The following is a 12,286-nucleotide window of genomic DNA, read 5'->3' on the forward strand; positions in this document are numbered from 1 at the left end:
TAATATATACTTACTAATTTTTATTGAAAAATTAAATTTATAAGACACTATATTACATTACTTACCTAAACAGTTGGAAAACTTTGAGGTTAGATTTGGAGGAATATTTTTGATTATTTTTAAAAATGTTTGAATTAAAAAAAAAAAATTAGGTTTTAAAGACAAAATTTGTGGACTCACTTCAGAGATGACAAATAGTGTAAGCAGTGTCACAAATTTGAAGAATAGTGTCAAAATAATGTGATAAAATTTCTGAAACTTTCAAGGTTATGTGAGCGTAACCTTACAATTTTTGTTTACATTTTTTTTCAAGCCCAATTTACGTTCACACGAAACGCGATTTCGAGTTGAAAATTCGGGAAATATTTATTAATATATTATTTTTATCTCGTTATTTATAAAATTGGAATTTTTTTTCTTCTAATTATTGAGACTGAAATATATTAAATAATTTATCTTGAATTAATTGTTTATTTATAATAACAATTAAAACAATTTTACCTTTTTTAATAATTATTTATTTAAATTTATCAATCTTAATAATTATTTGCATTTCAATAATATTTATTATATTATTAATTTACAAATAAGAAGCACTAAGAAACTTTTGTCTGGTCCTATATTTTTACAATTATAAAAAAAGTTTTTTTTTATCGTAAACATTTTTTTGGTGCTTTTTTCATAATCATAGAAAATTTAGTATCAGACAAACGTTTTTTAGTGCTTCTCATTTAATTTCCCAAATTTTCAACTCGATATCGCGTTTCATGTGAACTATTTTCTCAAAACTTAATTTCCTTGGTTGAAAAATCATAATTTTAGTTGGAAATTATGTTTATTTTTTTAATTAATTCTCTTAAATAAACATTTAACTTCCATTTTTTGTTAAGATTGATCTTTTTTAGTATAAAAATTCAATTATTTAGTTGAAAATTTCATGTGATTCGTTGAAAATTCGCTTTTCTTGTAAAATTAAACTGTTTTTTTTTTTTGTTTATTTTAAATTAAAATATTTTCTTGTTAAAATATCAACTATTACAGCGTTTGTTAAAAATTAATCTATTTATATTGAAAATTTAATTTCTAGGATGGAAGGTTGAACTGGTTTATTAAAACTTCATTATTTTTGTTGAAATGTCATCATTTTAGATGAAAATTCGTTGTATGTTCGGGTTAAAAATAATTTTTTATCTGAAAATTTAACTACTTTGTTGAAAATTCGTATTTTTGGCTGGAAAATTAATCTGTTTTAGCTGAAGATTCAAATATTTTGTTGAAAATTCTTTTTTTTTTGTGTTAAATTCAACTTTTTTTTTGTATTATTTTAATTTTTATCTTTTTTCTTGAAATATCAACTTTTACTTTTTTTTGATGATGTATGATTTTAGTTGAAAATTAGTTTTTTGACTGTTAAAAATTCAACTGAATGGTTGACAATGTAACCGTTTTGTAGAAAATTCAACTATTTGATAAAAAATTAACTATATGGTTAAAAATCTATGATTTTCTTAAAAATTCGTATTTTTGATAGAAAAGCAATATTATATTGTTAAAAAATTCCATTGATATAGATTTTATCAATAGAATTTTTTAGTTTTTTAATTGTTTACATTTAAAAGAAAGGTTTTAAACCCAAAGCTTGTAGACTACTTGAGGGATAAATATTTTTGTAAATAGTGTCACAAATTAAAAAAAAATAGCGTCAAAATAGTGCGAAAAAATTGTGTAAAATTGTAAATAGTGATTAAAATTAATTCTTTAAATTAAAAATTAACTACTTTGTTATAATTTCGTATTTTCGGGTAGAAAAATAATCTACTTCAGTCAACTATTCAAGTAATTTCTTGAAAATTCTTTTTTGTTCGTTAAATCCAAATTGTTAAAATATTTTTATTTAAATTCAAATATTTAAAAAAAATTAAACTCTTTTTTTTTGGTAAATTATCAACTATTACATTTTTCGGTTGATGGTTTATAATTTAAGTTGAAAATTAGTTATTGTTTTAGATTATAAATTAAATTTTTGACTGAAAGTTTAACTATTTTGTTGAAAATACAACTTTTTTGTAGAAAATTCGTATTTTCGGCTGAAAAATTCAACAATTTAGTGGAAAACCAATTTCTTCGGTTAAAATGCAATTTTTTAGTTGAAAATTAATCTCTTTTGGTTGTCAATTTCTTGGTTTGAAAATGGATCTGTTTTTTAGAAAATTAATCTATTTTATTTGACGATTTAAGAATTTTGTTAAAAATTCGTTTTTGTTGGTTAAATCTAACTGTTTTTTATTTTTAATTAACATCTTTCTTACTTGAAATATAAATTATAACATTTTTCGCTGAAGATTCTTGATTTTAGTAAAATTAAAATTCAATCATTTTGTTAAAAATTAAATTGAATGGTTGACAATTAACAATTTTGGTTGAAAATTCAACCGTTTTGTAGAACATTACACTATTTTGTAAAAAATTAACTATATAGTTGAAAATCTATGATTTTCTATCAAATTCGTCTTTTTGGGGGAAAAAGTAATGTTGTATTGTTAAAAATTATATTAATATAGATTTTAGCAACAGTATTTTTTTAGTTTGTTAAATTTTTTAAATTAAAAAAATATATATTTTTTATAACCAAAGTTTCTCGACTACTTCAGAGGTTAAAAATGTTGTAAACAGTGTCACCAATTTGCAAAAAAACGTCAAAATAGTGCGATAAAATTGTGTGTAAAATTGTAAAAAGTATTTAAAATTAATGTCATATTTTCGGCTAAAAAAATAATCTGTTTTAGTGAAGGATTCAAATATTTTGTTAAAAACTCGTTATTGTTAGTTAAACCCAACTGTTTTTTTTTTTTTTGCAGAAAAATCTTTTTTGTTGAAATATAAACTATTACATTTTTTGTTGAAGATTCATAATTTTAGTTGGAAATTAGGTTTTGTTATTGGTTAAAAACTAATTTTTTAACTGCAATTTTTAAGTATTTCCTTGAAAATTAACTTTTTTGTCGAAAATTTAACTGTTTTTTAGAAAGTTCGTGTTTTCGGCTGAAAATTTTTAAAAATTGGTAGAAAATGCAACTATTTGGTTGAAACTTTATGTACTATGTTTATTTTTTTTTTCAAGAAAACAATTTTTTCGGCTGAAAATGTAACTTTTGGTTGAAAATTAGCTTTTTTTTTGTAAAGTAATTTTTTGACTGAAAGTTTGACTTTTGTTAAAAAAGGAAATGATGTATGAAAATTAATTTTTCGTTGAAAGTTATGAATTTTTGTAGAAAATATGTATTTTTGGCTAACAAATTCAACAATTTGGCAGAACATTAAACTGTTTGGTTGACAATGTATGTATTTTGTATTAAATCAATTTTTTGTTAAACATGCAATTGTTTAAATGAAAATTTATTTTTGTCGTTGAAATTTATACGTTTGTGTAGAAAATTTGTATTTTTTGTAGAAAATTTAATTATTTTTTTGAGAATTTTAACTTTTTTATAAAAAACTATTTCTTCGGTTAAAAATGCAATTGTTTAGTTGAAAATTAATATGTTTCTGTTGAAGAATCAAGTATTTGAAGGAAAATTCGATTTTGTTGTTAAATCCAACTTTTTGTTAAAATTAACATATTTTTGTTTTGTTTTTGTTTGTCTTTAGAATTAGAATTTTCAAACAAATAATTAAATTTTCTACCAAATTTATAAATTTTCAGGCCGAAAATACAAATTTTCTACACAAAGGTATAAATTTCAACAACAAAAATAAATTTTCGTCTAATTTTTAACCAAAGTCAATAAATAATTTTTAACAAAAACTATAAATCATAACCAAAAAATGTAATATTTCATATGTTAACAAAAAAAAAAGATTTTAATTTAAAGAAAAAGTTGGATTTAACTAATAAAATAGAATTTTCATTAAAATACTTGATTCTTCAACTAAAAAAGATTATTTTCAAATAAACAATTGCATTTTTATCCGAAAAAATGGTTTTTTTACCATAAAATTAGAATTTTCAAAAAAATAGTTAAATTTTCTACCAAATTTATAAATCATAACAAAAAAATTTAATATTTAATATTTTAACAAAAAAAAAGATTTTAATATAAAGAAAAAGTTGGATTTAACTAATAAAATCGAATTTTTATTAAAATAATTTATTCTTCAACTAAAAAAGATTAATTTACCATAAAATTAGAATTTTCAAACAAATAGTTCAATTTTCTACCAAATTTATAAATTTTCTACACAAAGGTATAAATTTCAACAACAAAAATAAATTTTCGTCTAATTATCAACCAAAGTCAATAAATAATTTTTAACAAAAATTATAAATCATAACCAAAAAATGTAATATTTCATATTTTAACAAAAAAAAAAAAGATTTTAATTTAAAGAAAAAGTTGGATTTAACTAATAAAATAGAATTTTCATTAAAATACTTGATTCTTCAACTAAAAAAGATTATTTTCAAATAAACAATTGCATTTTTATCCGAAAAAATGGTTTTTTTACCATAAAATTAGAATTTTCAAAAAAATAGTTAAATTTTCTACCAAATTTATAAATCATAACAAAAAAATTTAATATTTAATATTTTAACAAAAAAAAAAAGATTTTAATATAAAGAAAAAGTTGGATTTAACTAATAAAATCGATTTTTTTGGTTATGATTTATAGTTTTTATTAAAAATTATTTATTGACTTTGGTTAATAATTAGACGAAAATTTATTTTTGTTGTTGAAATTTATACCTTTGTGTAGAAAATTTGTATTTTGGGCCTGAGAATTTATAAATTTGGTAGAAAATTTAACTATTTGTTTGAAAATTCTAATTTTATGGTAAAAAAATAATTTCTTCGGTTAAAAATGCAATTGTTTAGTTAAAAATTAATCTTTTTTAGTTGAAGAATAAATTATTTTAATAAAAATTCGATTTTATTAGTTAAATCCAACTTTTTCTTTATATTAAAATCTTTTTTTTTTGTTAAAATATTAAATATTAAATTTTTTTGTGATGATTTATAAATTTGGTAGAAAATTTAACTATTTTTTTGAAAATTCTAATTTTATGGTAAAAAAAAACAATTTCTTCGGTTAGAAATGCAATTGTTTAGTTAAAAATTAATCTTTTTTAGTTGAAGAATCAAGTATTTTAATGAAAATTCTATTTTATTAGTTAAATCTAACTTTTTCTTTAAATTAACATATTTTTTTGGTTTTTGTTTTTAATAAACAACTATGACATTTTTTGGTGATGATTTATAATTTTGGTTGAAAATTAGTTACTGTCTTTGGTTAAAAATGCAATTGTTTAGTTGAAAATTAATATGTTTTAGTTGAAGAATCAAGTATTTTAAGAAAAATTCGATTTTGTTCCTTAAATCCTTTTTTTTTTAAATTTATATCCTTTTTTGTTGTTGAAATATCAACTATTATATTTACTGTTCAACACAGATAATTTTAGTTAAAAACTCGTTGTTTCTTTTTGTTAAAAATGAATTTTTTTACTGAAAATTTAAAGTCTTTGGTAGAAAATTAATACTATTCGTCAAAAATTAATATTCTGTGTTGAAAATTCATTTTTTTGTTTGTTTAAAATTGCAACTGTTTTGTAGAAAGCTAATTATTTTTATTAAGAATGTAACTGTTTAATTCAAAATTATTCTCTTTTGTCATACGACTCCGCTATTTTATTGCAATGAAAATCTTTCCTTGATTAAAATATCAACAATAAACATTATTTCAGCCAAATAGCAAAAAAATTGAAAAACATTTTGCAAGGAAAGGTAAAAACAAATAAAAAAAAAATAATAATAAACTAGTGAGATTAGCGTACAATTTTGCGAAAATTGTATATTTAGTATAATTATTTTCCGAATGAAACTCACCATCATTCCTGGCGATTCTCCTCTGGCTGAATCCCATCTCTGTGAAATTATTCCTCTCGACTCTGAACTCGGTGCCAATATACTCGCAGCCATAATCCGCCGGATTAATTTGGCCATGAGCGCCTCCTCGTGGCGAAGTCGAGCGATTTTGCTGCTCCAAATTGATCCGATTATCCTGCCGACTATCATAATATGCCCCGTCCGAAGATTTCTTCTTTCGCATGCAGTTCAAAGTTCGCGGAGCCGACGATGATCCTTTCATCTCAATTGAATCTCGCGTTTCGCGACTCGAGCGCTCGCTTGTTCGCCGTTCAAAAGTGTGGGTAGGAGTCTGCATTCCGTAGGAACTTCCGCTCGTCGACGAGCTCTCGTCATAGTTCTTCGGAAATCCGTAGATGACGCCATTGTTGTTCGGAATGTCGCGGACAAATCGCATTCTTGCACTTTCAAGATTATCGAATGTTCGATGTTGGATGTGAACATGGTCGCTCGTTAGGGGAGTAAAACGTGGAGATGGTGTTCCTCGTTGGTCCTCGTCCTGACGAGCAAGCATGAACTCCTCCAAGGTTATGAAGCCTTGGAGTTCGTCGTTCCGTCGAGTTCTTGAAAATCTGAACAAATTTCAGAAAAAATGGGGTCCTTTTCATAATTTAATCATTTCACTTTCAACAAATAATATCAATTTCTAACAAACTGTTGAATTTCGAAGACAAAAAGATAAATTGTTCACAAAAAAAACTTCAATTTTCAAATGGTTAATTTTGAAACAAGAAAGTGGAATTTTATATCAAATTGTTGAATTTTTAAGCCAAAAAGACGAATTATCTACATATCAATTATATTTTGAACCCCAAAATGTGATTTTCCAACAAAAAAGTTTATTTTACACTAAACAGTTTAATTTTAAACCAAATAGTTGAATTTTCAAACAAAAATATTATTTTGCAAAGAAAGTTAGCTTTCAACCAAACATTTCAATTTTGTAAAAAAACTGCTGAAAACCCAAAAAGACGAATTATCTATAGAAAAAAAGTTCAATTTTAAAGTTTATAGTTTAATTTTGAAAGAAAAAATGTTGCATTTTTTACCAAAAATATATATGTTTTTAATAAAAACGTTAGTTTTCTACCGAATATTAAAATTTTCAAATAGTTTAATTTTAAACCAAAGTAGCTAATTTTTAATAAAATGTTTCTTTTTTTTTTTAAACAAAGCAGCATTTTCAATGAAATGGACGAATTTTCGAAAACAAAAAAGATTAAAATTCAACCAAAAAACAATATGATTTTCCAACAAACAAAAGTTTTAATGCAAAATAATTAATTTTCTACCAAAATAATAATTTTTATCAAAAAAGTTCAATTTTTAAGCCAACAAGGCAAATTACCTATAAAACAGTTGAATTTTCCAATAAATAGTTTAATTTTGAAACAAAAAAGTTGAAGTTTCTACAAAATGGTTAATTTTTCCAAATAAATTATTTAAATTTGAACAAAAATAGTTGGATTTCTATCCAAAATATTAATTTTTAACCAAAAAAATTACTTTTCAACCAAATTCTATAATTTTCTAACAAACTCTTGAATTTCAAAAGCCATAACGACAAATTATCTACAAAAAATTATATTTTCAAATAGTTTAATTTTGAAACAAGAAACTTAAATTTTTTATCAAATTGTCGAATGTTCAAGCTAAAAACACGAATTATCTAAAAAAAAACACCTAAATTTTGAATCCCAAAACTTGATTTTCCAATAAAAAAAATTATTTTATACCAAATAGTTTAATTTTCAAATAAGTTTTTTAAAAATTTTTAATCAAATAGTTTAATTTTAAAACACAGATATTAATTTAAAAAGAAAGTTAGTTTTCAACAAAACATTTAAATTTTTTATCAAACTGCTGAACTTTAAAGCCAAAAAGACAAATTACCTACAAAACAATTGAATTTTCCAATAAATAGTTTAATTTTTAACCAAAAAAGTTGAAGTTTCTATAAAATGGTTAATTTTTGCAAATAAACATTTTAAATTTGAACAAAAATAGTTGGATTTCTATCAAAAATATTAATTTTTAACAAAAAAATTATTTTTCAACCAAATTCTATAATTTTCTATCAAATTGTTGAATTTTTAAGCTAAAACACAAATTATCTAAAAAAAAACATCTAAATTTTTAATCCCAAAATTTAATTTCCAATAAAAAAAATTATTTTATATCAAATAGTTTAATTTTCAAATAATTTTTAAAAAATTTTTAACCAAATGGTTGAATTTTAAAACCAAAATATTATTTTAAAAACAAAGTTAGTTTTCAACAAAACATTTAAATTTTTTATCAAACTGCTGAACTTTAAAGCCAAAAAAACAAATTACCTACAAAACAGTTGAATTTTCCAATAAATGGTTTAATTTTGAACCAAAAAAGTTGAAGTTTCTACCAAATGGTTAATGTGTCACAAATAAATTATTGATATTTGAGCAAAAATTGTTGGATTTTCTACCAAAAATATTAATTTTCAACAACAAAAATTATTTTTCAACCAAATTCCATCATTTTCTAATAAACTATTGAATTTCGAAAGTCAAAAAGACAAATTATCTACAAAAAATTTCAGATAGTTTAATTTTGAAACAAGAAAGTTTAATTGTCTATCAATCTGTTGAACTTTTAAGCTAAAAATACGAATGATCTAAAAAAAAAACAACTAAATTTTGAATCCCAAAATTTGATTTTCCAATTAAAAAAAAATTATTTTATACCAAATAGTTTAATTTTCAAATAATTTTTTTTTAATTTTTAACCAAATAGTTGAATTTTAAAACAATAATATTAATTTAAAAAGAAAATTTTTAACTAATAATATATATTTTAATTTTGAATACAAAAATTTTGATTTTTGTACCAAAAATATAAATTTTCAACAAAAACGTTCATTTTCTAACAAATATTTAAAATGTCAAGTAATTTATTTTTTAACCAAAATAGTTTATTTTTGTGCAAAAAATATTAATTTTTAATAAGAAAGTTAATTTTTAACCAAACCGTATAATTTTCTAACAAACTGTTGAATTTTGAAGACAAAAAGACAAATTATCTAAAAAAATTCAATTTTTAAATAGGTTAGTTTTGGGACAAGAAAGTTGAATTTTCTATAAAATTGTTGAATTTTGAAGCTAAAAAGACGACTCCAAACTATGATTTCTAACAAAAAAGTTGATTTTATACTAAATAGTTTAATTTTCAAATAAATTGTTTAACTTTTAACCAAATAGTTGAATTTCCAAGCGAAAATATGAATTTAAAAAGAAAGTTAGTTTTCAACGAAACATTTAAATTTTTTACCAAACTGCTGAACTTTAAAGCCAAAAGGACGAATTACCAAAAAAAACGTTGTATTTTCCACGAAAAATATAAATTTTCAACAAAAACGTTAATTTTCTATGAAATTTTTAATTTTTGAAGCCAAAAAGACAACTTCTCTACAAAAAAGTTGATTTTTCAAATAAATATTAAAATTTTGAACCAGAAAAGTTGAAGTTTCAAATAGATAGTTGAATTTTGAAGAAAAAAAAAAGAATGTTCTACCGAAATAGTTGAATTTTCAACTAAAATTATAAATCGTCAACCAAAAACAGAATATAATTTTTGACAAAGTAGTTTAACTTTCAACCAAGTAATTGATTTTAAAAAATTAATAAAAAGAATATTAGTTTATTTTTAATCAAAAATATTTGAATTCGTAGTCTGAAAAAAAATTGAATTCAACCAAACAAGACGAATTTTCAACAAAATAGATGTATTTTTGACAGAAAAGGATAAATTTGTTAGCAAGAAGATTAACTGTTTACCGTTTATCATTTAGGCAAGATCAACTTTCAAACAAAAATGGAATATTTATATTTTCAGATATAATATTAATTTTTACTAAAAATAAAAATTGTTCTCGAACAAAACAAAATCACATTTTCAAACAAAGTTTTCGAAAATGATGAATGGTCAACTAGTATATTTGAATTTTCAAAAGGATGAATTTTTAACTAAAAAGATGAACCTTAAACAAGAATCATTGAATTTTCAACCTTAAAGATGAATTTTTAACCAAGAAGATTAATTTCTACCAAAAAACACGAATTTTCAATTAAAAGAGACAATTTTTCAACCAAAAATTGAATAGTTAATTTTTAGTTAAAAAATTAATGTTTAACCCAAGAGATTAATTTTCAGCTAGAATAATAAATCTTCAACTAGAATATGTAATTTAATTTTATACCAAAATGATGAATTTTCAACTAAAAAAAAATTTATCAAACCAAAAAAAAAGAACTAATTTTCAACAAAATGTTTTAATAAAAAATATTTGCATTTTTGTATATATTGACCCTTATGACTATTTTTCGTTATATATTTTTGGACTTAAGTGGATTTTTTTTATTCTACTTTTTTATTTGATTATTTGTTTATATTTTTAATTTACCTGTCAGAAGTACGACGATAATCTCCCATATCTTGGCTACTACTCGGCACATCATTCGCACTTCTAGACGCATTCAATCCATAAAAAGTACTCCCAGCAACCGTAACTGGCAATTCGGTTGATAGCGGAGCCGAATCTTGTTTCCTGCAAAGAAATACATTTCGAATTGCTTTTACGGTCAGCAATCTATAATTTGAAGTATTGAAAAAACTTTCCAAACTAAAGAATTTAATGTGAAACGATTCTACATTTGAAGTGTTTAAAATTGAAAATTGAACATATTAAAAATGGAAGAATTTAAAATTAAAACCTTCAATATTACACAAAACCGAAGAACCAAGCAGAATTGAACAATTTTTAGTTTAGGTCTTCATGCAGAAAAATAATTTAAATTGGACAAGTTTTCCAGTTTGAGCTACTGAAATTGTCTGATTTAGAAATTCACAATCTAAAATTATTCCATTTCGAACGATGTATATTTAATTATTTAACAAATAAGGTTTTAAGTTGGAAATTGTACCATTTAAATTTGAAATGAGGAATTTTTCAACTCTGACAATTATAAATTAAATTGTACGCATTCCTACTGAATTCTAGTAAATTAAAGTTAAATTTGAGCAATTCAAACGGAATTCTAATTGCTACAAATTAAATGTCAGCAATTTAAAAATAAATCTAATTTGATTTGCACATAAATATAGTCTATATAAATGGAATTCTAGTCGATTGTAATTTAATTCTTGCTCATTCAAAAAGAATTCTTCTTTTAAATCAAAAAGAATTCTAGTTAATTCGAATGGCCTCGTAATCTAGCAATTTCAACAAAATTATAACAATTCCAGTTAATTAATTAAACATAATTCTGGTTAATTCAAATTTAACTCTATTAAATCTGAATTGATTTTCAGCAATATGAAAACAAATCTAGTTCGATTCAAACAGAAATATAGTCAAGACAAATGAAATTCTAGGCAATTATAATTTAATTCCTATCCATTAAAATAGAATTTTTCTCAATTCAAATCAAATTCTGGTTAATTCAAGTGGCCTTCTAATCATTTATACTACATTTCAATTAAATTATTGCATCTCAAGGTAATTGAAATTAAATTTTTGTATTTTGAAAATAATTCTAGATTGATTTAAACAGAAGTATATTCTATACAAGTGGAATTCCAGTTAATTCTAATTTAGTTTCTGTCCATTAAAATAGAATTCAACTCAATTCAAACAGAATTCTGGTCAATTAAAATTCAATTATAGCAATTCCAACTAAATTCTAGTTCATTGAAATCGAATTCAAGACAATTTAAAAACAATTCTAGTTCGATTCAAACAGAAATATAGCCTAGACAAATGAAATTCCAGGAAATTATATTTTAATTCCTATCCATTAAAATATAATTCGTCTCAATTCAAACATAACTCTGGTAAATTCAAATTGAATTATAGCAATCCAAATTGAATTCTAGTTGATTGAAATTGAATTCCAGGCAATTTTAAAACAATTTTAGTTGGATTAAAACAGAAATATAGTCTGGACAAATGAAATTCTAGACCAATTCTAGTATGAATGGAATAATGAAAATTGACTTATTCCAATTCCAGTTAATTCAAATAGAATTCTAGCAATTCCAAACCTGTTTCTAGTTAATTAAATTGGAAAACTAGCAATTTCAACATTATTCTAACAATTTAAGTTAATTCAAAGTGAATTCTAGTAAATAAAATTGAATTTTAGCAATTTGAAAATAATTGTAGATTGATTTAAACATACTTATAGTCTATAAAATTGGAATTCCAGACAATTCCCATTTAATTCTTCTCGATTCAAATAGAATTCTTCTCAGTTCAAACATAATTCTATTTAATTCAAATTGAATTCTAGTTGATAAAACATAGAATTATAGCAATTCAAACTGATTCA

At 22.3% G+C, this 12,286-nt stretch overlaps 1 protein-coding gene across 1 annotated transcript in view; it reads right to left on the reverse strand.

Moving 5' to 3' along the window:
• Positions 1–12,286, reverse strand: part of LOC117179947 — a 54,944-nt gene that overhangs the window by 18,482 nt on the left and 24,176 nt on the right. The window contains exons 5-6 of the mRNA XM_033372223.1: positions 10,360–10,503; positions 5,883–6,493 (exon numbers count right to left, since the gene is read on the reverse strand). Of these exons, the coding sequence (XP_033228114.1) occupies positions 5,883–6,493; positions 10,360–10,503 (755 nt within the window). The remainder of the gene's footprint in view (positions 1–5,882; positions 6,494–10,359; positions 10,504–12,286) is intronic.

The sequence above is a fragment of the Belonocnema kinseyi genome, chromosome 1 (assembly GCF_010883055.1).
Source record: "Belonocnema kinseyi isolate 2016_QV_RU_SX_M_011 chromosome 1, B_treatae_v1, whole genome shotgun sequence".
In the NCBI taxonomy this organism is placed as follows: Eukaryota; Metazoa; Arthropoda; class Insecta; order Hymenoptera; family Cynipidae; genus Belonocnema; species Belonocnema kinseyi.